Source organism: Microtus ochrogaster, chromosome 2, assembly GCF_000317375.1.
Source record: "Microtus ochrogaster isolate Prairie Vole_2 chromosome 2, MicOch1.0, whole genome shotgun sequence".
Taxonomy (NCBI): domain Eukaryota; kingdom Metazoa; phylum Chordata; class Mammalia; order Rodentia; family Cricetidae; genus Microtus; species Microtus ochrogaster.
This window is the reverse complement of record NC_022010.1, coordinates 16992750-17020345: the sequence shown is the minus strand read 5'-3', so window position 1 is coordinate 17020345 and position 27596 is coordinate 16992750. Positions and strand designations below refer to the sequence as shown.

The window sequence follows — 27596 nt, the reverse complement described above, 5'->3', positions numbered from 1 at the left end:
AGAGAGACAGAGAGACAGAGGCAGACAGAGACAGACAGAGAGACAGAGGCAGACAGAGACAGACAGAGAGACAGAGACAGACAGAGAGACAGAGAGACAGAGACAGAGAGAGAGAGAGAACTGGAAGTAGTGACAGTCTATAAACTCTCAAAGCCCAACCCTAGTGACAGTACTTCCTCCAGCAAGACCATACCTCCTAAACCTCCCTAAACAGCAACACAAGTTTGGGGACCAAATATTCAAATACCTTAACTGTATGAGGAACATTTCTTATTCAAACCACCCCCAAAACTCTGTCTTAAATAATAAAAATGAGTAAATAAGGAACAATGGCTGACACATCTGCAGTTCCAGAACTCGGGATAGTGGAGGCAGGAAGATAAGGGATTTAAGGATATCCTTGGCTACATACTGAGCCAAAGTTAGCCTATGCTATATGAAACCCAGAGTCTTCCTGACACCCAACAAGGGAATTGAGTTCATAGACAGTTGTCTGGCAAGGCTCCAGTAGGGCCTAAGATGAGCTCCTGTCTCAGTGGACAAAGTCATCCTGGGAAAGCAGCCTCTGTGGAAGTGACCAGGGTCACTTGACTCATACACATGGAAATGGCCCTCTAGGACATCAGCAGACTGTTTACTCAAAGAAGGGGAGGGCCAGCTCTGCCCCAGTGCTCCCCAGTCAGTGCAGAAGTGCTCGGGACATTTTCCCCTGCATCACGGGTCATACAGAATCCTCCCAGGTCAAAAGGCCTCCTCTGAGGATTATTTAACATGGAAATTGGCAAAACTTGTAGTAAGTGAGGAGCAAGCCACTGCTGAGAGTTGGCGGATGTGGCTGAAGGGCACACCCATAGGAAGGATGATGGATGCTTTGAGAGATGGTCATCCGTTCTGAAATACTTAAAAAACTTAAAAGGACAAAAATCATGAGGAGATTACGTTATGAAAGGTGTTGGAGGATATTATTTTAAGGTGTGTTACCTTCGTTTATGTTGCATTTGTTTAACTCTATGAAACTATGTTGCTGTGCCTGTCTAAAACACCCGATGGTCTAATAAAGAGCTGAACGGCCAATAGCAAGGCAGGGAGGGAAATAGGCAGGACTGGCAGTCGGGGAGGATAAATATGAGGGGAAATCTGGGAGAAAGCGATCTGGGAACGAGAGAGGAAGGAGGAGGACGTCGGGGGCCAGCCACTCAGCTGAGAAGACATATAGGAATGGAGAAAAAAGCCCGAAGCCAAAAATAGATGGAATAATTTAAGAAAAATTGACAAGACACAAGCCAAGCTAAGGTGGGCACTCATAACTAAGAATAAGCCTCTGTGTGTAGCTCCTCTGTGGGAGCTGGGCGGTGGCCCCCCCCCCAAAAAAAAGTCGCCAAAGAATAAAAAAGCAAATCATCACACCACAGAAAGGAGAAAGCATTAGAAAAATATATAAGAACACTGATGTAGCTGCAGGTTGGTTGAAAATTTGAGGTCAGCCCAGGCTACATAGAGACCTTGTCTCAATACACACACACACACACACACACACACACACACACACACACACACACACGTACATATTTGTACAAAATTCCAAAGTTGAAATATATCAGCACTAAACTAAAGACTCAATGGCTGGATCACACAGAACACACAGAAAATTAGGTAGTGCTGAAGAGGAGATGTGGTACCTGCAAGTTGTTCTTGAGGAAATAGCCACTGTTCAGTGAAGAAGAGAAAGGAAGGATGGGGAGGAGAGTAAGGAACACATCGTGCTATGCTCCAGGAGCAGAAAGGCACAGACCGCCAAAGAGCTGGAAGGTGAGGCATGGAAAATAAACCAGCCACACTCTGGACAATTTAAATTAACCCTTCATATACATCCTAGTAAAACTACAAACTGGCAGCTCCTTCCATAGGAAAACCCCTAAGCTCCTGTTGAGAATGCAGAGCGGGTTCAAAGGGATTATCATTGTGTGATAATGGGTCTGGAGGCTCCTGGGCGGCGGTGTGGATTGGTAAGGAAGTAACTGCCGGCCCGGGCACCACTACTACTATTTTCTTCCCCCTCCCTCCCTCCCTTTCTTTCTCCCTTTCTTCTTTTGTTCCTTCCTCATCCTTCTTCACTATTAGCTGTAAAAGTTCAGCCATTTAATAAGTTCCCCACCCTTACTCCATGACAGCATCCTGAGAATTATAGGCTTAGCCATGTACAGAAGGCCATGGGAAGCCAAGGAAAATGAAGAAGTCACACTCTTGGGAGTATGAACTGGGTTGGGCATGGAGGCCTCTTTGCCCAGACAGTGGCATGAACTCCATGGAAGGCTAGGATCTGTCCGACTTCTGCACTTGACTCAGCCAAGAGGCCAAGATGTGATCAGACTCAACAGTTAAGTCAGGAAGTTGTAACCCAAAAGTGTTAAGATCAAGGCATATTCAGAGGGAGAGGGAAGGGGAGGCTCTGTGAATAGATGTTGCTAACAGTCCCCAGGCTACAGCCTGCTCCTAAGGAAGGAGTGCTAGATTCGGAGGCCAGGAGTGGGAAGTCTATGAACAAAGGTGCTGTTCAAGAGGCTGCAGCCCCTGGCTGTTGAAGCAGAATTTAGAACAAGGGCCACTCTAGGGACCCAAAGCCCATTAGCCATTGCCTGCAGCACATACAGACTTTGAGTTTATTCAGAGGAGAGTGGAGATAGTGATCCTAAGCAAGATGCAAGCATGCCTACAGAAAACTTAGCAGCTATCTTTAAAAAAATTGCACAGGGAATGGAATAGGGCAAAGATGCTTCTAACAAAACCATGGTGGCAAACAATTCACCAGGGAAGTACTGCGGTGTTCTCTACCATGTCCCCAGATATAAAGAAAGCATTGGGACTAAGAGAAGAAATGAGCCATCTCGGGAAATTGAGTTAGAACACACTGTCAACTCTGTCAGATCAAACAGTAAGAACTCAACAAGAGGACTTGCATTTATTTATTCATTTATTTATTTATTTATTTATTTATTTATTTATTTGCTTTTTTAGAGATGTGTGGACTGTTCTCAAGACTTGAGCCTGCAGGGTCAACAGGATGGTTCAGCAGGTAAAGACTTGCTGTCAAGCCTAAAACTTGAGTTTGATCCCCAGAGCCCACATGTGGGAAGAGAGAACCTACTCTCGAAAATTATTCTGTCTTCCACATGTATGCTATGACATGGGCATATATGTACAACAATGTAAAATTTTTTCAAGACATGGTTTCTCTGTGGCCCTGGATATTCTGGAACTCACTGTAGACCAGGCTGGCCTTGAACTCAGAGATATACCTGTCTTTGCCTCCCAAGTGCTGGGACTAAAGACCTGTGCCACCACCGCCTAACCAAAAAAAAAAAAAAAAAAAATACTAGTCCAAGCTAAGTGTGATGGCACATTTTTTAATCCCAGCACATGCGAGACAGAGACAGGAAGATCTCTGTGACTTCAATGCCAGCCTGGTGTACATAGTCATGACTTGAACTCACTATGTAGAGAGACTCTATTGAAAAAAATTCAAAATAAAACAACAACAAAAAACCTAGGTCACAGGTAAACCCACCCCATGGATCATGTTTTCTGCCCAGAACACAGCTGGTAGAGCCTGTAGAAGAGAGATGCCAGGAATTTATACATGCTCACCTAAAGCCATAACCTATGTCTCCTGTGAGCTGAAGGGGACATGGTATTGAACATCATAAAATATTCAGAAACCAAATGATATAAAAATTGTTAGGTTCAGCCGGATCTGTATTTAGCTTTAATGTTTATATTAATATACCGAAAACAACTAAGGCCAAAATGAATTATATTGCTTAAGGTCATTAAATAAACTGGAGAGAAAGACAATAAGTAGAAATTCATGAAATAGAAATTAAACTGAGGAAACAGAGGGACCCCTAATAGCTGTGAGGCTTTGCTACCCTGGCAACCTGAAGAGTTGGGTGGGTCCTGGTTATTGTCTCTAAATCTCCCAAATCTCCCTATGGACCCCAAGGTTGCCTCGGTCACTTGTATGGTGGCTCAGAGTGTCCTCCCTCTCCTAAGCAGAGCTGTCTGTCCTTCCACGCAGTTAAGTCTCAGAGTTAACCTAGACTCCAACCTCATTTAGCAAAGTCCCTCTGCCTTCCAGACTCTGCCTCCCAGGGACTTGAAAGTAACCCCACCTCAGCCCTCGTTTCCGGTGTCTTGCTTTGCCCCGCTGCCCCAGTTCTTCATGACACCACCATCCCTGCTCCCTACTCCAGAAAGTCTATCTTCCTCATCTGCCTCTGCACAGTTCACCTCAGCCCTCCCCACTCTACCCAGGCACAGACCCTCTTGTAGCCCCTCTGCTGAGAATCAACCCCCCAACCTCCCTCTGTGCCCCCATCCCATCCAAACTTTCAAAGTCTTAAGAACACCCTCCACTGGTCCACCATGCCCTTGATCTCTTCCCAGAATGCCTCTTTGCATCCCAGCCATCTCCCGGTACTGACCCCAAGTGTGGAGCTGCCACCCACAGCTGGTGCTCACAGGCTGCCATGGTCCGTACCATGCTTGGTTCCCCACCCTTGTCAAGTTTTCTGAAGACAGCATGTGCCTGCCCATTGGTATGCCTTTTGACAGACTCTTCAACCTGTTAAAATATAATTTTTACACATGTGCGTATATGTGTGTGCATGAGTGTGCACACATGCCATGTGCTTATGGGTTCCTGCAGAGGCCAGAGGAAGCCCTTGGATCTTCTGGAGCTGGAGTTACAGGTATTTGTGAGCCATTCGATGTGGCCTCTGGAAGCAGATGGACAGAGAGATAAAAGGTACTGTTTTATACTGACTTCTTACGTTCATGATTATCCAAGGGAAGTTTTAATGGACTCTTCCATGGTGGGAAGAGTGAGGAGGGCAAACTGTGAACTTAATCTGTCCCTTGTGTTCACCATGGCCATAGTCTTGTAGAAATAACGTGGGGCACTAAACTATGCGTATTGACTTTTCTCTCTGTGACGAGACCCTTGACTGATTCTGGAGGCATGCCTTCAAGGTCTTCCTGCCAATATGAAGGAAATGTGGTAATCATCCCCCAAGAATGTTTGCCAAAAAAACTGACTTCTTATTCAAGGTTATCTCTCTCTCTTGACTGGCCTCATGGAATTAAAGGCACTATTTGTTGCTTGATGCTTTGCCTATTGGAATGAGATGCTAGTGATCTGTCTTCTGCTGAGGACATTTGTGCCTGGGTGACTGGTTGGACTCATTATACGACGGGGTTGGACTCATTATACGACGGTGTTGGACGTTGATCGGCCCCATCTTTTCAGCAGGGCACCAGATCCCTGGAAGGTGACTCTGGATTGAGTAGGGGGAGCCAGCTCTTGGATATGTACAGGATGTTGGTTTCTGTTTGTTTTCTAGGAAAGATGTAGGAAGATGTTTTAAAACAGAGTTAAGAAATGTAGATTTCCCGTTGTTCTTCCAATCATATGCCATCAGGGCTGCAGCACAAGCTGCAGTATTGTTTAGTAGGGGAGATTTGGGACTGGAAACTAGAAAGCACTGCTTCTTTGCTTCTCCAGGAACTGCTGTGCTTTAAGAAACCAATTCGCGATCCTAGAGAAGCTAAATAAGAAGGTGAATCCAAAGACAAACACATAGGCATCCTCCTGAATATTAACCTTCATCAGGCGATGAAAGGAGACAGAGACAGAACCACATTGGAGCACTGGACAGAAATCTCAAGGTCCAAATCAGGTCCAGAAGGAGAGGGAGCACGAGCAAGGAACTCAGGACCGTGAGGGGTGCACCCACACACTGAGACAATGGGGGTGTTCTATCGGGAACTCACCTAGGCCAGCTGGCCTGGGTCTGAAAAAGCATGGGATAAAACCGGACTTGCTGAACATAGCGGACAATGAGGACTACTGAGAACTCAAGAACAATGGCAATGGGTTTTTGATCCTACTGCACGTACTGGCTTTGAGGGAGCCTAGGCAGTTTGGATGCTCAACTTACTAAACCTGGATGGAGGTGGGCGGTCCTTGGACTTCCCACAGGTCAGGGAACCCTGATTGCTCTTCGAGCTGATGAGGGAGGGGGACTTGATCGTGGGAGGGGGAGGGAAATGGGAGGCGGTGGCGGGGAGGAGGCAGAAATCCTTAATTAAAAAAAAAAAAAGAAACCACGTCTCTGCCTTCTACACAGGAGCTAAGGCAGCTAAGCCCCCTGGAATGGACCCATACTGGGTCACCCCATGTGAGGAACAGTCACACCAGAGCCTTCTGCCCCCAGATACCAGCAGAGCTGGGTCAGGTCCAAGTGACAGTGTGTGGTGCGGGCTGTAGCTGTGTGACAAACAATGAAGTCTTAGAGTCTGCAAGTCCCATCTCTCATGGTTCCAGGAAAAGACTTCCCACCCTTTCCAGCTGCAGAAAGTTCTAGATATCCCTGACTGGGGGTCCCAACTCTATCTGTGCCTTGTACACAGATGGCCTTCTCTGTGGGTAGACAAATCCTTGGTTCTGAGGACACCAGCCATGCTACATTTGGGATTTAGCCTCATCCTGTGTGACTTCATTTTACTGTGGTTGCATACTATTTCCAAACTGGGCAACATTCATGATTTTTTTTTTTAAGACAGGGTTTCTCTGTAGCTTTTGGAGCCTATCCTGGAACTAGCTCTTGTAGACCAGGCTGGCTTTGAACTCACAGAGATCCACCTGCCTCTGCCTCCCGAGTGCTGGGATTAAATGTGTGCGCCACCACCGCCCGGCACACATTCATGATTCTTAACACCAGGGCTTAAACAAACTGACCATAAGCATATTTGAAAGATGCAGCTCAGCCCGCAGTAGTGTGTGTAGTCTGGTCTCGTGTACTTTGTGGGTATAACACTTGTCCTGCTTGCTGTAGCTGGGGATCCTGAGAACCAGGAAGGAATGAAACAGCAACATTCTCTACTTTCTAACCAAGCCCATGGGCCCCTCCTGCCCAGTCTGTACTGTGCCCAGAGCTTAGCCTACAGTGAATACAGGACCGCAGTAGAGAGAGTGAGAGAGTGGATTCCACAGCTGCTGCCCAGAAGTCCGGGCAGAAGGGGCTGCCCGGCTCAGGATGGATTATGTCAGAGCCTCAGTGTGTGGGTGGCCCTGTAGACTATTAACGTGGTAAAACAGGCCTCATGACTTTTCTATCATCGGGAGGTCGTCTAGGTGTCCTTCCAGGCTTGCCCTCATTTCCTGGTGAGATCAAGCAATTGTATCTCTTTACAAGAAATCTTTGTGAAATGGGATCTGAGCTGATGCAGGGAAAGTGCAGAAAGATGAGAGACCAGAATCCTGGCAGGGAGGTGCCACAGTGACCGTCCTTAAAGGCAAAAATTCAGTTTGGAGTTTTCGGTCAGTGTCGCTGGTACAGATTCCCACTCCTGAGAACCGAGGGGAGCTGAGGCCCACCCAGGTGGCTCTGACGTCAGGCCCCACATCCCAGTCTGGTTTTGGAGATTTGCTTTGCTCCTGCTGACCCTTCTCTGCTGGTGGCCCCTGACCAGAGCCTCCCAGCCTCAGAGGTGAGTCTGTGTGGAACCCACTTGTGAATTTTCCCTGGAACAGTTTTCCTGTCTCACATCTCTGGATGGGACTCTACAAAGCCTTGTGAATAGCAAGGAACAGGTCTGTCCTTAAGACTGATGAACATGTACCACCTAGAGCTCCTCCTTAGGCCCTTGGGCACACTTTCAAAGCAAGGTGATTGTTAGTGCTGTTTGTCAACTTAGATGGATCTAGAGTTAGGGAGACAGAGTCCCAGGCTTGTCTGTGAAAGAGTTTCTAGGTTGGGTTAAGTGAGATGGAAGACTCACCCTTAATGAGTGGGAACATTTCCTGGCTGGGGTCCTGGACTGAACAAAAAAGATTGAGCACCAGTGACCGTCACTCTCAGCTTCCTGACTGGATACAGAGTGACCTCATGCTTCTCCCACCTTGATGAACTGTACCCTCAAACTGTCCTTCCTCCCTTAAGTTGCTTTCATTAGGAACTTTGTAACTTTGTCCCAGCAATGAGAAAAATGATTAATATACAAAACTTCTCTGAGGAAAGTCAGATGTGCAGTATGTCCTGTGGGGTCAGACGCTAGGAAGGATGTGGGGGCCAGATGTGGACCAGCAGAACTCCAGGAATCTGCTTTGCTTCATCACAGTGGAGGTTCCTAAGCAGGAGCCTAGCCTGGACCCTGGATCTACCACCTCCACTGAACAACAGGAGGTAGGCATTATCTGGGCTGTTTTGTAATACTGAGTCTATTTTCTCACCTGTTCTCCAAAGGATTGGGGAGATCATGCCCTGGGGCTGTGTGAGTACAGACAGATCTCCAAGGGCAGGAGTCCGCTTGTTCAGCAACCAGCAGAAAGCCGGGGTGCCATCCACAGAAGGCAGAGAACAAAGACCACAATACTGTAACAAGAAAGAATCTCTCTCAGAGGATGAAAACAAAGACATCAGCAGAAGGAAGAGGCCTCGGGAGGAGGAATCTTTATTTAAAGGAAGTTCCAGGACTGGAGCCTCAGTGGCGAAGGACCCAAACTCTGTTCCAAGCACCCATATCCAGTGGCTCACAACCACCCATAACTCCAGCTCCAGAGGATCTGATGCCCTCTGCTGGCCTCCACTAGTACCTGCACACACTTGGTATACATTCTCACAGACATATACATGTACACATAGATAAAAATAAAGTAAAATATAAAAATATCTTAAAAGATAAATATTTAAAGGACGTTACAGAAGAACAAGTTGAAAAGCAGACAGAAATATAATCTTACAGTAAACAGAACACATTACCCAGAATCAAATATTTCCTGAAGGTTGAACATGACCATAATAAACTCTAGATGGGAGAACCAGCCAGCCAGAGGAGAGGCAGAGAGACAAAGACAGAGATGACAGGGAGGTAGAGACAGGCAGCGGCAGAGTATGAATGAGGATGAATGCCCATAGAAGGAAAAGGTTCTCTTGTGCTGGAACTCAATCCTGGGACTGGGTGAACAGGAGAAGCTGAGGAACTCGGTATCCAGCAAAGTTATCTGCTGCTCCTAAGGAGGAAAAAAAGTTTTCCAACTACCTTGTAGCTTAGAAAATTCTCTTTCCATACAATCATTCTGAAATACGATTTGGTAGTATTTTTCAGTCAAGTAAAAAACAAGTCTCAGACCTAAGGAGATGTGGAATTCACAAAATCGGAGCGTCTCTCCAGGCTGAGCACAAGAAGGGTTCCAAGGACAGTGGCTAGGAAAGACAGTACAACTTATGTGGGAAGTAAAAGGGTCCCTAGATGAGAGCACTGAGACCCGCCTAGGATTCTACCACTTGTCCCCACGCTGCAGTGAGAAAGGCTGGAATCTACTCCACAGTCACTTGTGAAGAAGCCTGGGATACAGCATGGAGACCAGCTGTTTCCAGCGATGCTGCCTGAGTGTGGTCGTGTGACCTTGAATGTGTTCTTTGACTTTTTGCACCTCAGTTTTTCTCATCTGCAGGTTGAAGTGCCTCATAGACCGAGCTCCTGGGGTACTATAGAGAATGAAGGAGTGGACATGTCCACAGAGAATGTGCCAACAAAGACTGTCACTGCCACACTTGCATGCCATGACAGAGCAAGACCCAACTTAAAGTAACCAAAGTGTGCATGGTTCTGAAAACTTAGAACATTGGTGATAAAAGTCAATATCGCCTTGCTATTATAAAATTCTTCATTATGTATCCTGAGGTTGGTTAGGGATGGGATTGCATTTTGGTCCTGGTGTGTTTCTCAGTGCTAGGCTTCATGTAATTTCACAGGATAAATACTGGTCCATTTCTTGTTTTAAAATCTCATGGAATCTTGCCTGCATTTGCAGAACATGATAGGGCTTTTGCAGAAAACCTTGGGGGACACTGTGGAGCCATGGGCAAGAAGCCTGTATAGCCCTCATCTTACACATCGGGCGTTGAGAGACATGGCGAGAGTTGGTGCTCTTAGAAACAGAGCCTTCAGCGTTCCTCTTGAAATCACAAAGGCAACCACCAGAATCGCTAAAAATACAACAGAGCTGAGAAAAATCGGGGAAGGCGGCACATGGGAGGGGGAGTAGGTGGAGGGGGAAACAGACTGCACTCATTTTTCTCACTGAGTAGCCTTGGGACGTGTCTCTGATTTACAGAGCAGGAACCTGATCCATACAGCTATCACGGCTACAATGCTGTGTATTGGCTACGACATGGAAAGAATGCTGCAGGCCAAGAGGCAAGTATTTTGAAGAGTGGGGTTTGCAGGCTAGTGAGTTCAGGTGATGTATTCTGAAGTGACTGGATAGTTCATCAAGTGTATATTTTGCTCTCACAAATGAGTCCCCAAAGTTGGATACTGGCACCCGCCGCACAGCCTCCAGCCAGGCAGCAGGATCTGAGGACAAGGGCTCCGAGGGTGTCAGGGCTGTTCTGCCAGCTTGGAAGCTGCTTTGTGTCTGCCCCTGGGAGTTGCCTGTTTTTTCCCTTTCAAAATGAAAGACACAAAGTGTAGCATGTTTAAAAATAGTAGGGGTTTTTTCAGATGCGGTGGTGAGGCAGGAGAGGCCCATTCAGGGCTATATAGTGAATTCTAGGCCATCCTGGGCTACAGGAGAGCCTATATATAAAGCATGATTTTTTAGATATGTTGCAATATTAAGATAAAAATAAGCAAGTAAAATCATGTGTCTCATAACTTTTCAATTTTATATTCAGTGCATATCCTTCAATCCTATACAAACATCAACTCTATGTTTGGTGGAATATTCCAAACCACACAGCGGTCCAGGAGCATGGACTGAGTAGACCCCCCCCCCCCACACACACACTGACTATTTGAAGTATGGAGATTTACACCTCATATTACCTAGCTGGATCTCAGCCAAGGAGAGCAAAGTGTATTGTCTCTACACGTGGTTGTTGCCCTGGACTACAGCTCCTCTAGGAGGGATGCTCTGATGTTATGACTCCAGTGACCGCTGAGAACTTGCCTAACTGATGTCCCCTGGTTCCATAGCCCCTGCCCCATCTAAGCTTCTGAGCAGAGCAGGCTCTGCCCTAGCTTTCTGGAGAGTTCACTGGTCTCTCTCCTCCACTGCCTTGTTTCCGTAAGTTGTCACCTGTGTCCTCAGACTGAAACCCTATGTGGCAGCAATTTGCAGTTGGTCTACAAGGCAAGCAGTACCCATTCCCAGGCTGGGGACAGTGACTCTGCATTAAAAAGTTTATTTTAGTTCTTTACAATTAAGATTTTTATATACTGATTAACTTTAATCTTTGTTTCAGATATTAATACTACATTGTGTGTATGTGCTTGCTTTCATGTGCCACAACATGCAGGTGGAATTCAGAGGACCATTTTCGGGATTCCGGGAATTGAACTCAGGTCATCAGGCTGGTGGCAAACATCCTTAACCTCTGAGCCATCTTGCTGGCCCTGATTTACCATTTATACCAGCTTTAGGATTAAAGAAAGAGTGTAGAGTCCAGAGAGGTCACAGTCTTGGCCTCTGCATCTCCTCTGATGGCATCGTTGTCAGTGCAATGACCTTTTACAATGGTAAATTGATAATGGCATCGGACTCGTGGCTGAGGTTAAGGGTCCTACTGGACATTTCTATGCCACCAAGGTTCTGCTGTGAATGTATGGTGACTAAGTCTCACCATCATGGTGTCATATGGAGTAACCACACTTATGCTAACCTGTCCAGCCTCCCCAACCTTGCCAGCCGTGTGTCTGCTGGCTCTACAGTCAGACTTTTGCTGACCACACTGGGCTGGGCTGGGTGCTGAGAGCAACTCTAAGGATCTGCTGACCTGTCCTTTCTTGTCTTCTTCAGGCCTCGCAAAGCCCATTGGGCTGGTGGAGGGTCCAGGTGGCCTGGGCCAGGGAGGAGTGGCTGCCACTCTGCAGGATGGTAGCCAAGAGACCGAGGGCAAGTTTGAGGAGTTTGGGTACAATGCACAGCTCAGTGACCGCATCTCCCTGGATAGGACCATCCCGGACTACAGGCCCAAGAGGTGAGCAACGGAGGCCTGGAGGTGGAATTCTGCTGCACAGAGTGCAGGGCTGCAGATGAACCCTTGGTCTCTTTGTGTCTCTGTCTCCCTTGACCCCTCTGTCTCTCTGTGTCTCTTCTCTGTCTCCCTGAATCTTTCTAAGTTTCGGTCTCTCTCTCTTTCTCTGTCTCCCTCAATCTCTCTCACTCTGTTTCTTTCTGTTTCTCTTGCCCCTCTGCTGTCTGCTGTGTTCATCCTTTTGACACCCAACCACTGCATCAGTTCCCTTTCCCTTTGGACTCAGAGGCTGGCAGGCTGGAAGTGGCTGGGCTATCTATGTGAGTCCAGCTATGACTGTGTGCATATACATATATGCGCACAGAACCTCAGATGTACTTGGACACCTGAGCTAGAGGTTTTGGTCACTGCTCAGCATGTTCACCTCACTGACTTTTGCAGCTGTTACTGTCATTGCTTGGTGAGCCCCAAGTGTCTGAAAGTCCTTCAGAGGCTGTGACCATCTTGTTTCTTCCAAAAAACAAAGAAGTAAAAGATTCAAAAGAGTCGCCTTCCTCATTGCTATGACCTTGCTTGTGTCCCCGAGGACTGGGTTCTTATCCTTGTTTATTATCTCCTTTCAAAAGCACACAGGGACCTGACCAGAGCTGAACTTGAACAAACACCTTCATAGGAGGGTTAGTGAGGCCAAGCATCCATCAAAGCATCGAAGCTTTTAGTTGGCAATAGCAAGCTGGCTGCCCTTGGACTCCATTACAGACTCCCAGGACTGGAGACCTAGACAGGGAAACTCAGCAGCTCCTTTATGTCTGAGCTCAGGGCCCAGCATGCTGCCCCAGTGTCTCTTGGGGCCTGCTGAAGGTGGATGAGTGGTGAGTCTGTCTGCAGTTTCTCTGCCTCCCAGTGGACCAAGACTAGAACTCTGTCAAGGAGCTTTCTGAGGAGGGCGGGGCCAGGAGAAGATGGAGCAGGAAACTCAGGGAGGTAACTCATCAGAGTAGTAATCACAGTGATGGAGAAAAAAGGAGTGGACCACCTACCCCACCCACCAGGTTCCTCCTAGTCCCAGTCTTCAGGTTGCTTTAAGACTTCATTTCTACCTCCACCTTGCTCTGCACATGAGCTGAGGTAGGAAGATGGCCAAAGCCCTGAGTCCGAGGTGGCTGTGAAGGCCCAGAATCTGGAACACTTCTCTGGGGCTGTGCTTGAACCAGCTCCCAGAATGGTGCCTGGGCTTGGGTGATGCTCCAAACATGGAGCAGAGACTGCAGCTCCAGGGACATCCTAGCAGCTGTGCTATTTTTTAAGTCCCAAAATAGCCTGTAATTTTTTCATGCCTGATTCTTTTATTTTTGGGCATTTTTTGAAATTCAGAAGTTGAATTATTTACATCATGAGACAGGGAGATAGTTGTGCCTTCAAATTTTGGGTTGCACAAAGGTCTCTGACATACTTTGATGGACCCTGGTGAGACCTGTTATATTCTTTCTTACAGCCTCCTGACCTGGGTAGGGAGGGTAGGGAGGAGGTATGGAGGGTGTAGATGGGGTCCTGACATGGACAGTCTCTTGCCAAGGAGCAATGAGCTCTCCCTGCTGGACGTGCCCCTTCCCAGTGAGTAAACAAGGACAAGTGTCTTCAGCACTCCATCACTCAGATCTTAGACCGTTTCTCCTCATGTCTAGTTTCATGTGGTATAACAGAAGCTCCACTTTAGGTGACGCATGTGTAGCAGGCCTGGCCAATCAGAGCATAAGCATGATGAGAACCAGCCCAAGGAGACTGAACCAGGAATGTGTTGGAGCTGTTGAGAAGCAGAAAAGGACTAAGTGGGACATCCAAGCTTGCAGCCTGGTTGGCAAAGTGAAGTGGGGCGGACTCTGAGATGATGCCTGGAGAGACACCCATATCTCCTAGGAGCCCCCATGTAGCTGTACCACGTGATAGTCCCCAACCTGGAATCTTTGTAGTGGCCTCCAAATTTCTGCCCTCCAGAACCATGGCAAGAAATGGCCATTGTATTGAGTCATAAGCTTAGAAGCTGTTGTGTGCAGTCAGCATTAGGACATCTGGCGAAGAATGCCAAGGTGAACTCATGGGCAGTGATGTCAGTGGTGTCTGTGAGCACTGTCTATTCAGCAAACACCTGCCATGTAGTGCCAGGTGTCTGTGGACAGATAAGTAGGAAAACTGATCATTGCAGGCCCAACCTAGGCTCTCTCAAAGCTATCTTGCTGTGATTTCCTCAAGGGCTTCACCCCCATCATGGCCAGAACCTGCCTGCAGGATTGGCAGACATGGCCATTAGAAGCTGGACTACAGGAGGGAGGGAGGGAGGGAGAGAGAGAGAGAGAGAGAGAGAGAGAGAGAGAGAGAGAGAGAGAGAGAGAGACTGTGTGTGTGTGTGCATGCGCACATGTGAGGATGTCCCAGCTCCCACAGGTAGTACCATCCATTCAAATGCCTCCTCATGCTTTCTTGTCAGAGCCATCTTCGGACCCCTCTTGTCTGGGGGTGGACAGCTTTTCTAATTAAGCGGCAGCTTTAATTACGGCACACAGTGTATCACATCGATGATTACTAAGCCTGCCCCTGGGATGATGAAAGGAAGCCGGTAAATCCAAATTAAACAGTGTCATCAAAACGAACAGCCTTCCCTAGCAGCCACAGCCACGACGTCCCTCGTCTCCTGTCTGCAGTCTCTATGCATGCATATTCATCATCTGAGCTTAGGAGCAGCTTGGCTGTCAGCTCTGATGTGTGCAGACTGAGGGCATGGCAAACGGAAGGCTGAGCTAGCTCCTTGGATCCAAGCTGGCAGACACATCTGCACGGGACAAACCATACCCCCATGCCCTTGTGCTTTTGGTCACAGAGGAAGGCAGGAGTTTTGGACACTGAAGATCTCCGAGAAACTGGGGTTTCTGGAAGACATGACCCGTGTTCTGCTGCCATAGTTTTGTTTTTCTTTTTCCCCAGTTTGTTTTGTTTTGGTGTTGGTTTTCTGGAGGGTCTCCTCGTCTTGTCCAGGCTGGCCTGATATTCACACTCCTCTTGCCTCAGCCTCCTGAGTTCTGGGATGAGAAGTTTGTGCTCCACTCCTGGCCCCAGCCTTTTACTAGATGTAGCGCTGTGGACAGCAAGGCCTTGTCCTGGCTGCACAACTGGTCCTTACCAGTTCTCTCCTCTTAGGTCTGCACTCCGATAGGGGCATCTAGGACAGCTAGAGGTTCCTGCAGAGGAACCGCCCCAGCAACTGTTCTCTAGTGCTCCAGACCTGCCCCTGGTACCACAGATTGAAACCTAACCTGACAGCGAAGGTCACTGTCCTTGCATCCTTAAATGTGGACCACTGGAGCTGGGAGGGGCACAGAGCACAGGACTGGCCTAGGCCTTTCAGTAGGGAGAACTGGACATGGTACATTAGCTGTGCTATGCCCTCAACCTTTAATAACCACAGTCCAACCTTCCCCTCTCTTGCTGTGTGACCTCTGACCAGGTCCACTGAGCACCCACAGCCCCTGGAGAGGGTCCTGGGCTAAGACAGCCCAGAAGCCTGGCACAGCTGCTCAAAGTCAGCAGAGGACACCAAGAGCTGAGCTGGCCCAGAGCATAATGTGTCACCTAGACCAGGGAGATCTGCCAGCACCTCTGGAGGACAGGGGACATAGCTACAGCCCTCTGGGGCTAGGGGAGTCTGTCTGTCTCCAAGTGACTAGTTCACTCAGGTGGTAACCCTCTGACAAGTTTGAGGTCCCTTCCTATCTCCCTGTGAGAGCTGTTAGCTTGAGAGGGCCCTGCATGTGTCTCCATGTGGTTGATGTGTATCTATGTCTCCAAAAGGGAGTTGGCATCACTTTTCTGGTCTCTGAGTAGAGGGCTGGTGGGGCAGAGTATGTGGGCTCGGTTTCAGCTTTTGGTTCTTAAGGCTTTTAAGCTTTGAACATGGAAGTGTGTCTGTCGAAAACTCTAGGGACAGGCACTGTGTAAACGTATGTGCCTCCACAGGTCAGTCACATGACAACTGAAGGTGTCTGTGAGATGTGTCTGGGTATCCAGGCATGCGTGAATGTGGATGTGCATATGTGGAAGTGTGCACATGTATATGCTCATTTGTGCAATGTGTGTGTATGCATATGTGTGGGTATATTGCAGGGCACTCCTGTCTCCAGCAACATGGATGGATGGATGGATGGATGGATGGATGGATGGATGGATGGATGGATGGATGGATGGATGAATTCAGTGTGTGAAAGACAATTTGGTAGCGGAGGGACATCCTAGTTTCTGGATCCTAGTGTCTCCTGGCTTTGGCTAATGTCAGTCACTACTCTCCTGCTTCTTAGATGATAGTGGGAAGGCATGCACACAGGTGACTGCCTAGTTGAGGATTTTGAATTCATGCGTGTGCCTTGCATGGATGAGCATGTTTTACAGCAAGGCAGGATGCTGCCGTGCAGCATGGCAATAGCACTGTCCCCAAAGACCTGCCTGCTAACAACCTCCCCACACAATATTCCCAGAAATAAAGGCATAGTTTCCAAATGAGCATCTTTCTGTCTGCTGAGGCTCAGCTCAGCATGAGCCATGTGTCCTGCCGCCTTGCAGTGAGTGACTCGCAGGGATATGCCACCACGTCACTTCCTGTCCTCACACACCTATCTTTCCAGGACACAAAGGGCAGACCACACACTTCCATTAGCACCAGTGATCTGGGCATCTGAGGCGAGGTGCTCAGGTTCTTGGCAAATGTGCTTCTCGTGCTATCTCTGTGGCAGGATTCCCTTATCTCCCTGTTGTGCGCAGGAACCTCTGCAGCATGCAATCTCTTTAGTGCACTCCCCAGACTCCACCTCAGCCCTCCTCATGCAGCTCATACTCAACCATGGGTCTACAGAGACCCCACTGTATGCCAGCAACAGGAAGGGACACTGAACTCGGTTAACCCATATGTGCCCAATGTGTGTTCCCATATGTGTTGGGAAGCGCTGGTTGGCTGATTGCTGCCTATCAGAACTCATGGTTGAACACACTGCTTTATTCTGCATGGGGATATGACTACACTCTGCCCAGGCTTGGGAACAAGGCATAGCAACCACATCCTCGTGCATGGCAAGCCAGAAAGCCAGTGTGGCCAGCCATGAGAAAACCTGAGATCTGGCTTATTCCTCTCTGACAGACATGATGCATGGTATTGGTGTTGGGAGGAAGCACACTGAGTTACTCTGGAGCCATGAAGTAGCAGTTTATTCTTTTCCTCTGTGATACTGGGGTCCTGGGGTCTTGAATGGCCGGGAGAGTTACCCAGCTCACACAGCACCTCTAGGGTAACCAAGGCTAGGAGGGGTACAGAGTGGCCTGAGATATTACCTCATGAACACTTCTGCCCAGAGTACTACACTGACTCCATATTGTAAAGTCATCATTTGTCTTACGAGGGACAAGGCACGTCAACTCTCTGTAACACACAGAGAGTAGCAAGGATGTTTGTCAGGCCTACATCAGAGCCCCTGAGGAGGGGGCAGAACTGGGGGTGGAATGGCCTTTGCTCTGTGTCGTATCTAAGCTTGCTGGGGCGGACATCCTATCACCTTTGTAGTGGAAAAACCCCACCTCAATTCAAAATGGGCTAGGGAAGCCGGGAGACGAGACAAACAGCCAAAGCTCAGGGTGCGTGAGGAAGGTGTAAGGTGTAAGGTGGCAGTCACTCGTTTCTGTATTTGTCAGTGTTTAAAGGACTGCACATCACTCTTCTGTCTGCCTTTATCTCTGTGTGTATCTCCAGTTAGCTTGTCTTTATCTCTAACTCTGTCTTTCTTGGGGATAATTATGAACGAAGCTGTTTCCCACCCTCTTTCCTGGGCTTTCCTAACCATGATGCCAAGTTCTAGTGGGTGGGAGCACTCACTGTCTTCTGCACTGTCTCACTCTGCTTCTGCTGGGCAGACCCTGATATTTCTGGGGAGGGGCCATTACTCCTCCACTCCTGGGAGACCCTAGCTCTTCTACAGGTGACCAAGGAGTTCAGTGGCCTGTGCCCACTTCCCAGACCAGTGGATGGTGAGTGTGAGAAAAGCCTGGCCTTCTCAGTGAAGGCAATGTAAGAATAAGGTTGCTATAACTAGTAAGGGAAAGCAACCAATATGCCCAAGGGGAGGCATTGAGCAAAGGCTGAGCCGTGGGTACCTGCGATGGGGGATGTAGGAGCTCTCCCTCCCAACAGCCCTTGCTAGTCTGAGGGCCAGAGACAGGGCACTCTCAAAGCACACAGCCCAGTGAACCAGTTCTTGCTGGTGGAAGGTTCTTTGGAACAAGTGCATGTGCCCAGTGACCAAGTCCATGGGCTTCTGGCCAACGAACCCAGAAACAGAAGGAGAATTGGTGAAGTCCTTCCTAAGCCAGCTAGCCACTGCCTCTTGTTAGCACATGCAGTGATACACAGATGCTCAAATGGTATTTGACTTGTCCAGCATCATCCTCTTATGAAGGACTAGAGGAGAGAAGACCCTGACAGAGGACGCAGGTGAGGGCCGTGGACCTGAGGTCCATGTACTGGGTGAGTGTTATACATAACTATCCCTACAGCAAACCAATCACCATCTCCCTTGCAAAAGATCATGGCAGCTGGGTGTGTTGGTTCTTTTTATCCCTCATAGAGGGGTAGGAATGTCTACAAGATGGTCACCCGAGCATCTAGTTTCTCCCTGCCACCTGTTGTATGCAATTCTGCTTTAATTGCACGTGGTCTCGGGCAGGGGCTAAAGTGTAGTATACAGGACAGGGCAGGCTAGGAGAGGCTTCATCTGTGAAGCTGTGCGAAAATCAACATTTCTGCTGGCTAAAGATTCTCTGGTGTGGCCTCTGGAGGGCAGCACTCACACCCCAGGTAACTCCTCTGGAAGAAAGCCCAGTTGGTTCCCCAGAGTGAACTTTGGTGGAATTGTGACTGTTTGTTGCTGGGCCTTAGGAGGAGAAGATTTTTTTACACCCCCCCCCCCCCCTCCCCAGGCAGTAACTTCAGCAACAATAGGAGTGAATCATGGATAAAGGTCTCTAATGATGGACTCAGCAGGGAACAGCTGCACCCCTCCCCCACAGAGGTATGGGGTCCCTTCTGTGTGGCTGCAGCTCCTGCAAGCCCTGCTGATGTTTTCTGTTTTACATGCTTTGCAAGTTCATGAAATTGTACGTTCCAACTTTTTCTCTCCATGAATAAATAGACTGAGGTCCTCTTGTCAGGAAGAGTTTGTCTGAGTGATGAAGTCTCCATGGCTACCCACACGCATTCCATATCAATGTGGTGCTGTGCAGCAGTTGTCTCTTGAAAATCACACGGGCAGCTCGGGAAGTATGCAGCCTGGCCACGAAGGAGGCGACTGCTGGGGAGGCCGAGTCCTTAACTGTGCTGTGTACAGGACATCCAGCCCATGCTCCACTCCTGATGCTGCTGACTTGGGTTTGAATTGCTGCAGCTGAGGGAAAGGGTCCTCATCCCTAATAGAGGTATTTGGGAACTCTTGAGCTGAAAAGATTGAGTCCACGAAGAGTGGATGGTGAGCAAATGCTGTCCCTGTTCCCAAGTGACATATCAACCCCTTGGGCTGTAACTCAGTCCAAATGTGAAATGAACATTACTGTTCCTAGCGCCACAGACTGATCTGTGTCCCCAAAATTCAGCTTGAAATTTTCACCCACAGGACTTCAGATGCTTCATTTGAAAGCAGAGTTACTGTGGCTGTGATTAGTTAGGGAGGGAACCCCAAAACCCCATGTGGAAAACCCCGTGGAGAGGAGGGGGGTCTGCAGAGACTGGGTAGGAGGCCAGCTTTTTGTGCACCTGTCATTTTCTTATATATTCAAAATCTTAACTTACATTATTTATTTGTCTGTCTGTTGATTGGTGGGCTTGGGGGCATGTGTGCCAAAACACATGTCTGGAAGTCAGTGGACAACTTGCAAAAATCGTTTCTTCCCTTCTACTTTGTAGGTCCTGGGGATTGAGCTCATGTTATCAGGCTTGTCAAGTGCCCTTAGCTGTTGAGCATTGGGACAAAATAGAAACATCCCCCGGAAGCATTAGGACATGTGTAATTCTGCAGACTCCTGCCCCATCCCCAGTGCTGTCCTGGATGCTGATGCTGCAGCCTGGTCAGACCCTCTAGCTCTTCTCTAGCCTCTCCCCTTGCTAATAAAGGCTTGTAACTGCTTTGTTTCCCTCGGTATTATTATCTACCCCCACACCGAGTGTTGTCCCACCACTGTATGCCTTTGCTACTCATTCTCACTCCTCCTTCTGAAGGGGTCAGGTGGTGTCCACCCAGCGTATCTCACTCCTCCTTCTGAAGGGGTCAGGTGGTGTCCACCCAGTGTATCCCTCCTGTAGCGTTCTGTGTTGCACAAAGTAGCTGTGCTTAACTGAGCAGCTTTTTCCATTTTGAGGAAGAAAACTTTAGTTACTTTGTTACAGCATCCAATAGCTTTCAGTGGGTCTCATCCCATGTTTTCACCTAATTACCCCAGTTTCATTTCCTCTTTTATCCATTTCTTCTTTGCTGTTTTGAGATAGGGTCTCATTCTATCCCAGGTTGATCTGGAACTCACTATGTATCCAGACTAGCCTCAAATTTATAGTGATCCTCCTGCCTCATCCTCCTGAGTACTGGGATTACAAGTATAAGCTACTGGACCAACCGGCCTCCCTTCCCTTTCCCTCCCTCCCTCCCTCCTTCCCTGCCTCCTTTCATTTCTTAATTGGATTTTATTTTATGTGTATGGATGTTTTGCCTGCACATGTATGTATATATGTATGTGTCTATGAGTCACATGCATTCCTGGTATTTTTGAAGTCCAGAAGAGGGTATCAGATCCTTTGGAACTAGATGGTTGTATGTACTGTGAATTCTAATTGGTCTTAATAAATATCCGGAGTTAGATATAGGGGTTAATGCTGAAAGATCAGAGAAGCAGAGCTGCCAGCCACTGGTTCTTACTTCTACTGAATCCTTAGACCAAAGGGGCGATCCTGTCCCTATGAAACCTCAGACTGAATCCTGAGCTCCTGTCTCTTCCTGTCTTATATTCCTCTCTCCACCCAGCCATATCACTTCCCTTGGGAGCCACCATGTGGATTTTGGGAATCGAAACTGGGTCCTCTGGAAAAACAGTCAGTGCTCTTAACTACTGAGACATCTCTCCAGCCCCTGGGTTGGATTTTTGAGACAGAATTTTACATATCCCTGTTTCTTAGAGTTTCTGTTGCTGTGATCAAAAGTAACTTAGCAGGGAGAGTTTATGTCATCTTACGCTTCCAGGCAATAGCTCAACACTGAGGGACACCCCAATCCCAGCTGCCTACTACACCTCCTGATGACCACCATGCCTCCACAGGTGCAAACAGATAACACACTCTGAAGACCTTCCCCAGATCTCTGTGGTCTTCATCTTTGTCAATGAGGCACTTTCAGTTATCCTGCGCTCCGTACACAGCGTGGTCAACCATACACCTTCCCAGCTCCTGAAGGAAGTCATTTTGGTGGATGACAGCAGTGACAATGGTGAGTGGGGACCACGCCTCAAGGGCGGTGACATTGAGCACACAGCTTTGGAGCTGTGGACCAGCTCTCGGGGTGTATTGACTCTTGTGGCTGCCCTAGCCAATGGCTTCTAAGCTTGAAGCCATAAAGCTGGCTTGCTAAGCTTTGAGGGAACAGCCTGAAGGTGTGGCCAGGGAGAGCACCTTGCTAAGCAGCCCCCCATCTTCTGCTGATGGCTGCAACATGTGGGGTTTTTGGCTGAAACCTTTTACTCTGACTTTGTGTTGTTGGGGTGCAGTTCTTTGCGCCACTTCTCAAGGCCACTACCAATGGGCCTGCATTAGTTACTTATATTGGAGAGAATCAATTTAAGGAAGGGTCTGTTTTGGTTCCCAGGTTGAAGGTATAGTCCACCATGGCGGGGAAGGCATGGCAGAAGCAGCATGAGACAGCTGGTCACATCCACATCCAGAAAGCAGAGAGAAACAGATGCTGGTGTTCAGCTCAGTTTCTCCTGTTTTATTTAGCTCAGGACTCCTGCCCAGGAGCAGTGCTGCTCACAGTCAGGACGGGCCTTCCACCTCAGCTAACCCAATCTAGAAACTCCCCATTTACCATTTTAACCATTTTCAAGTATGTGGCTCAATGATACTGAGGATATCCACGTTGGGCAACCACTACCTCATAACTTTTAGGGGGTGTCTTTAGAGTCTCATTCTGTAGCCCAGCCTAGCTTAGGACTTCTTATGCAGTTTAAGCTGACCTTAGACTCACAGAGATCCTCCTGCCTCACCTGCTTGAATTTTGGTGTCACGGGCATGAGCCACCGTGTTCTCACAGAAACCAGTTCTTTACCTGTCTCAGCCACCAGTACCTTCCTACTGTCCCTCTGGATTTGACACCTATAGGCATTTCATGAAGACAGTCAAACTGCATTTACCTGTTAGTGGCTGGTGTGTGCCACTTAGAACTATGTTGCAGTCCTCCGTGTTGTGGTAGTATCAGAGTATCCCTATCTCATTATGACCAAGTGGCTCCCTGGTGTGGAGGAACCTTGCAGGCTGCACGGGACTCCATTCCTGTGTGTACAGGCCTGGGTGGACATTCCTTCACCTGTACAGGGTCTTCATTCTTGGTTATAGCTCAGCCATAGCTGCCTACGCTGCCTCTATCACTTTGGTCTGAGTTGTGCTTATTTTTCCCTTTGCTACCTTTGCCACCAGAATAGCAGCTTCCTAGCATTGGGGTTTTGTCCTCCCATAGTCTTGCCAGATGTTGGATCTCATCCAACCTAATGTGGCCTCACAGTACCTTTTTGAAACTCCAAGTTAGGAGCAGGACTCAAACGTCCCAGTCATGGTCTGGGCTCTTGTCAGTGTAGCATGCTAACATACTTATCTTTCCCCTTCAGTGGAACTCAAGTTCAACCTGGACCAGTACGTTCACAAAAGGTACCCAGGCCTCGTGAAGGTTGTGCGCAACAGCCGCCGGGAAGGTCTGATCCGTGCCCGGCTTCAGGGCTGGAAGGTGGCCACGGCTCCCGTTGTTGGCTTCTTTGATGCCCACGTGGAGTTCAACACTGGCTGGTAAGGGCTGGGGTTCCTGAATACATGGAAATCCTCCTGTGGGCATCAGATCAGAGAGCACATAAAGACAGGTCAGGCCGTGGCTCTGGAGCTTTCCAGAGAGGAGCTCTGCTGATAGGCCAAGCCATTTGGCATAAGAAGGAGAATTTTCTTGACCTTGTAGGAAATTCTAGATCAAGAAATTCTAGATACTACTTCTCATTCAGGGGAAGGATTGGGCTCAAATGAAAAACCAAGGGGACTCTGTGACCAGAAGGTGAAGAAGTACCCCATCTTGTGGCCACAGGCCGGCATGTATACAGGACATCCATTGCAGGAACAACCTATCTATCCCTACAGGATAGACTAGGATCCTGTGGTCCCTGGAGACAGGGACCTGTCCCTACTTGCTTCTTAGACCAGAGTAGGCCTGGGTAAGCTTAAGATATCCACAAGGGTTGAGTGCCCCCGAGTCTCTATCCTGGAGTTTCTCATGCTTGTTCAGCAAAGGATGCCTTGGAGGACAGTATCTTTATCCCGCAAGTGGCCCATACTGGGGAAGCCATGTCAGAACTAGCTTCTTGTCCCCTGCTGCTGAGAAAGATTATGTCCTCCTTGCTGACCCTGGGCAGGAGCTGGGCAAAGGAGCAGGGAGCTTCCTGCTTCAGGAAAGTCCTCTTTGGATGACCAGGATCCTTAGGGTGTGCTGTACCTGCAGGTATGTTTGGCAGTGATCACCTATGGTCTTTGTTTCTCTTATGGAAAAGGGGGCACTAGAGACCCTACTTGTGGCTCTACTCTGGGACTCAGTGCCTCTGTGTTTATCAAGATTGAAGCAGAGTGACACCTGTCATCACAAATGTGCATGTCACATGAGCAACTGGGACCTTAAGACATGGGTAGGCCAAGGTGTTGTGGGAAGTGAGAGTAGGCACCAGAGGGCGCAGAAACCAGAGCAGGAGAGAGAAAAGGTGGCCTGGAATAGTACTTCCCTGGGCCACTGTGACCAAAGCCCCTCATTAGCTACTGGCAATAGCTGGGATTTGTCCTCTGCCAAGTCAGGCACCTAGATCAAGGTGCTTTGCGGATGCATCCCTCTGAGGCTCTAGAGAGGGTCTTGCTCTCTCTCCGCTCCTGGTGGCCAGGTGTCCCTCGGGATGTGGCTGCTCTTCTCTTCTGGCCTTCACCTGGCCCCCTGTCTCTTATTGGAACCCTGGTTACTGGCTTGGCCAGGAAGCTCTTGCTCCGAACCTGTTGAGATAACTGGGGTATCTGTTGAGATAACTGGGGTATCCCTTATTTGTGCAAGAAAAACTGCATCTAAGCCACACCTGTCTGAGAGGCCGAACAAGGTGAACCAGGACACGAACAACAACCACGAGTTCATAGGCACCCTGGACTAATGAGTGGGCAATTGCACACAGTTGTGCATGGAGACCCTTTGTAACACTCAGTCCCCCAACCCCCAGTTGACACCATGACAAACTTTTGAAAAATGAGCTGGTGGGCTGGTGAGATGGCTGGAGGGCAGAGGCTCTTGCTGCCAAGCCTGGCTCTGATCCCTGAGACCCACATGGCAGGAGGGGTCAGTCACTCTAAGTTGTCCTTTGATCTCCATATATATATATAATAATATATATAATATAATATATAATAATAATATATAATATATATAATGGCATGCTCCCTCTCGCGCAAGTGTGTGTGTGTGATTTAAATTTCCTTTAAAGAGGTGGGAGAAGCGATACAAAAACTCTGAGTTATAGTCTCTCTCGAAAATGGGGCAAAATAGATAACTGGATGTTCCCTGGTGACCTGACCTGGGGCGGGTCCTCACTGTGGATCCTGAGAGGCTCTGTGAATACCTTCTGTGGGCTTGGGCTGCTGGTTGTGCTCAACAGGTGTATGACAGACCTGGCTTCCTTCTGTTCCTCATACTCCCATGCTTCCCTTCTCTGTCGCTCTGTGACAAGATTCTTCTTCCATTTTTCTGTCACCTCCTTGAATCCTGTATCATTCATTATGTGTCATCATGTATCCTCCCACCAGAATCACCTCTTACTGTGGCGTGGGTGGTGCACTGCACACTTCACACTGTCCCTACCATCAGTTCCCTGAGGGATAGCGGACACTAGGAGAGCTGAACTGATCAGTCAGAATGAAATTGTTTAACCTGTATAACTCTCATTTCATCCAACTGGAAGCCCCACTTCTGTGAATGGCACCTTCCGAGCACAGCCTTTATTGCAGATCCTGGATGTTAGCAGGCATGTCATTTGCAGTCTCTCTGGTGTGCTTTGTGCACTCATCCATTAATGAGGCAGTAGGTCAGTAGAGGCTCCCAGAGGGATGAGGTTAGGGGCTGGCCCCTCTCCATATTGCCCCAACTCTTGATCCTTCCATCTCTGAGGCACACAGACCCTCAGCCTCAGTCACCTCAATCTCGGATATTACCTGAACCTCAGTTTGGATGCAGTTCTCCAAATAGAACTTTGTTCTCTGGTAGACAATGCAAGGCCTGTCCGTGCTACCTCCAAGATACTGCACAGGCATCAGCTTAGCTGATGCCATAAGAGAAAGCCTGCTGTTTTGGCCCTTAGTCTCTGACTTTAGAATCTCTCTTGCCAGTCTCTCCCATGGTCTGCTGATCCCCTACCCCCATGCATACGGAGCACGTGCCAATGACTGGTAAAGCTGCTCTGTCAGCGTAGACTTCCATCCCCACACCCTAGTGTCCTCCCACTCAGTGCCCAGAGCACTGCACACTGGATCCCATCTAGAGCTGCAGAGCTCCCCCCACTCACTACTTCCTGCTTCCCATGGTGCCTTTCACCTCCCACAATCCTCTACTCAAGCTTCACCATCCTCAGTCCCCTTAACCGTGGCCTATTACGTCGTAGGCTGTGCATTGCGAACAGCATATGTAAGCACCATGAGACATGGACATTTTTTTCTTATGAATGCAATCTGTTACCACAAGGGTGGCCCACAAAAGGTCTTCAGTTAGCTCTTGCAAATGAATGTACCCAGAGGTACAGGACTAGAGGGAAGAGTAGGATTAGGCTAAGAAAGCTCTCTGTACAATCCCAGGGCCCTGGCTGACCCATGAAGAACATCCAGATGTCCCTGTGCTTAGCACTGACCAGTCAAAAAGGCCCAGGCTTTGGTCAGGTTAGTGTTGTGGGTCAACCATTCCTAGTAGTCCAAGACTACCATAACTGGGTCCTGTACAGAGCAGATGGGGGCCAACCAAACTTAGATACCAGGCCTAGCTGAAGGATCTGCACTCTTGGCCAGTGGAGCTCCTTCCTTGGGTTGCTGAGGGTTCTGGGATGGCTCTTGTTCATGGCCAATGCCTTCCTCAGGGCTGAGCCCGCCCTTGCGCGGATCCAGGAAGACCATCGGCGCATCATCCTGCCAGCCATTGACAACATCAAGTACAGCACATTTGAAGTACAGCAATATGCCAGCGCTGCCCATGGCTACAACTGGGGCCTGTGGTGCATGTACATCATCCCTCCGCAGGACTGGCTGGACCGTGGTGATGAGTCAGCTCCCATCAGGTGAGCCAGGATCAGGGTGAGGGTGGGAAGTGCCACCAAAGATGGTTCAGGACCAAAGGGAGGGTCATTTCCCTGAGGAAGCCCCAGCCTGGCCTCAGATGAAAAATGTGCTTTGTACAGGGGTGATATGGAATGCCAAGACTACAGAGTACCATGACTGGGGACAGGGCTAGCTCAGATCCAAGTCCAGAATGATGACCAAGTTAGAGCAGGTTACACAACCTGGTTGTGTGAGGTTGGAAGGAGAGGCAGAGACACAGAGAAGGAGAGAGGCTAAAAGAGACAGCACTGGAGGAGGTCAAAGACAGAGAGACAGGGGTAGGTTGAGTGAGTGACAGAGACTGGGACAGCAACAGAAAGACAAGACAGACTGCGAGACAGTGGCAGAAGGAGACAGAAAGACCGAGACATAAAGGCTAAAGGCTAGAGATGTACAAAGACAGAGCGAGAGAGAGACAGAGACTAAGGAGGAGACAGAGGCAGACAGGAAAGAGATTGAGAGAGATAAAGAGATGGGAAGAAAATATAGAGACAGGAAGGCGGAGAGCAGGGGAGGCAGCATGGGTCAAGAGGCAGCCCACGGCTGTGAACTGTGTTAGTACTCTGCCCTCACATTGCCCCGGGGAACATTTATTTTCAGTTTGAATTGGTTCCTTAGACTTGAGGAGTGGAGATCTGAGCATTTTGAAAATACATGATGCCAGCATTTCATGAGATCGGGGAGCCCCATATATCCAAAAGAATTCCGGGCAATGCCCAGCAGGGGATCTGGGAGCTCATTCGTGGGAGACCCTGCCACTATCTGTCATCCTGATTAATTTTCTTTGACCTGCCTGTGTTGCCACTCCCACCTGCCTGTGTTGCCACTCCCACCTGCCTGTGTTGCCACTCCCA

At 48.7% G+C, this 27596-nt stretch overlaps 1 protein-coding gene across 1 annotated transcript in view; it reads left to right on the top strand.

The window, feature by feature from the left end:
- Positions 1–27596, top strand: part of Galnt9 (polypeptide N-acetylgalactosaminyltransferase 9) — a 76480-nt gene that overhangs the window by 23499 nt on the left and 25385 nt on the right. The window contains exons 2-5 of the mRNA XM_005344487.3: positions 11864–12044; positions 21429–21595; positions 22986–23160; positions 26505–26702. Of these exons, the coding sequence (XP_005344544.1) occupies positions 11864–12044; positions 21429–21595; positions 22986–23160; positions 26505–26702 (721 nt within the window). The remainder of the gene's footprint in view (positions 1–11863; positions 12045–21428; positions 21596–22985; positions 23161–26504; positions 26703–27596) is intronic.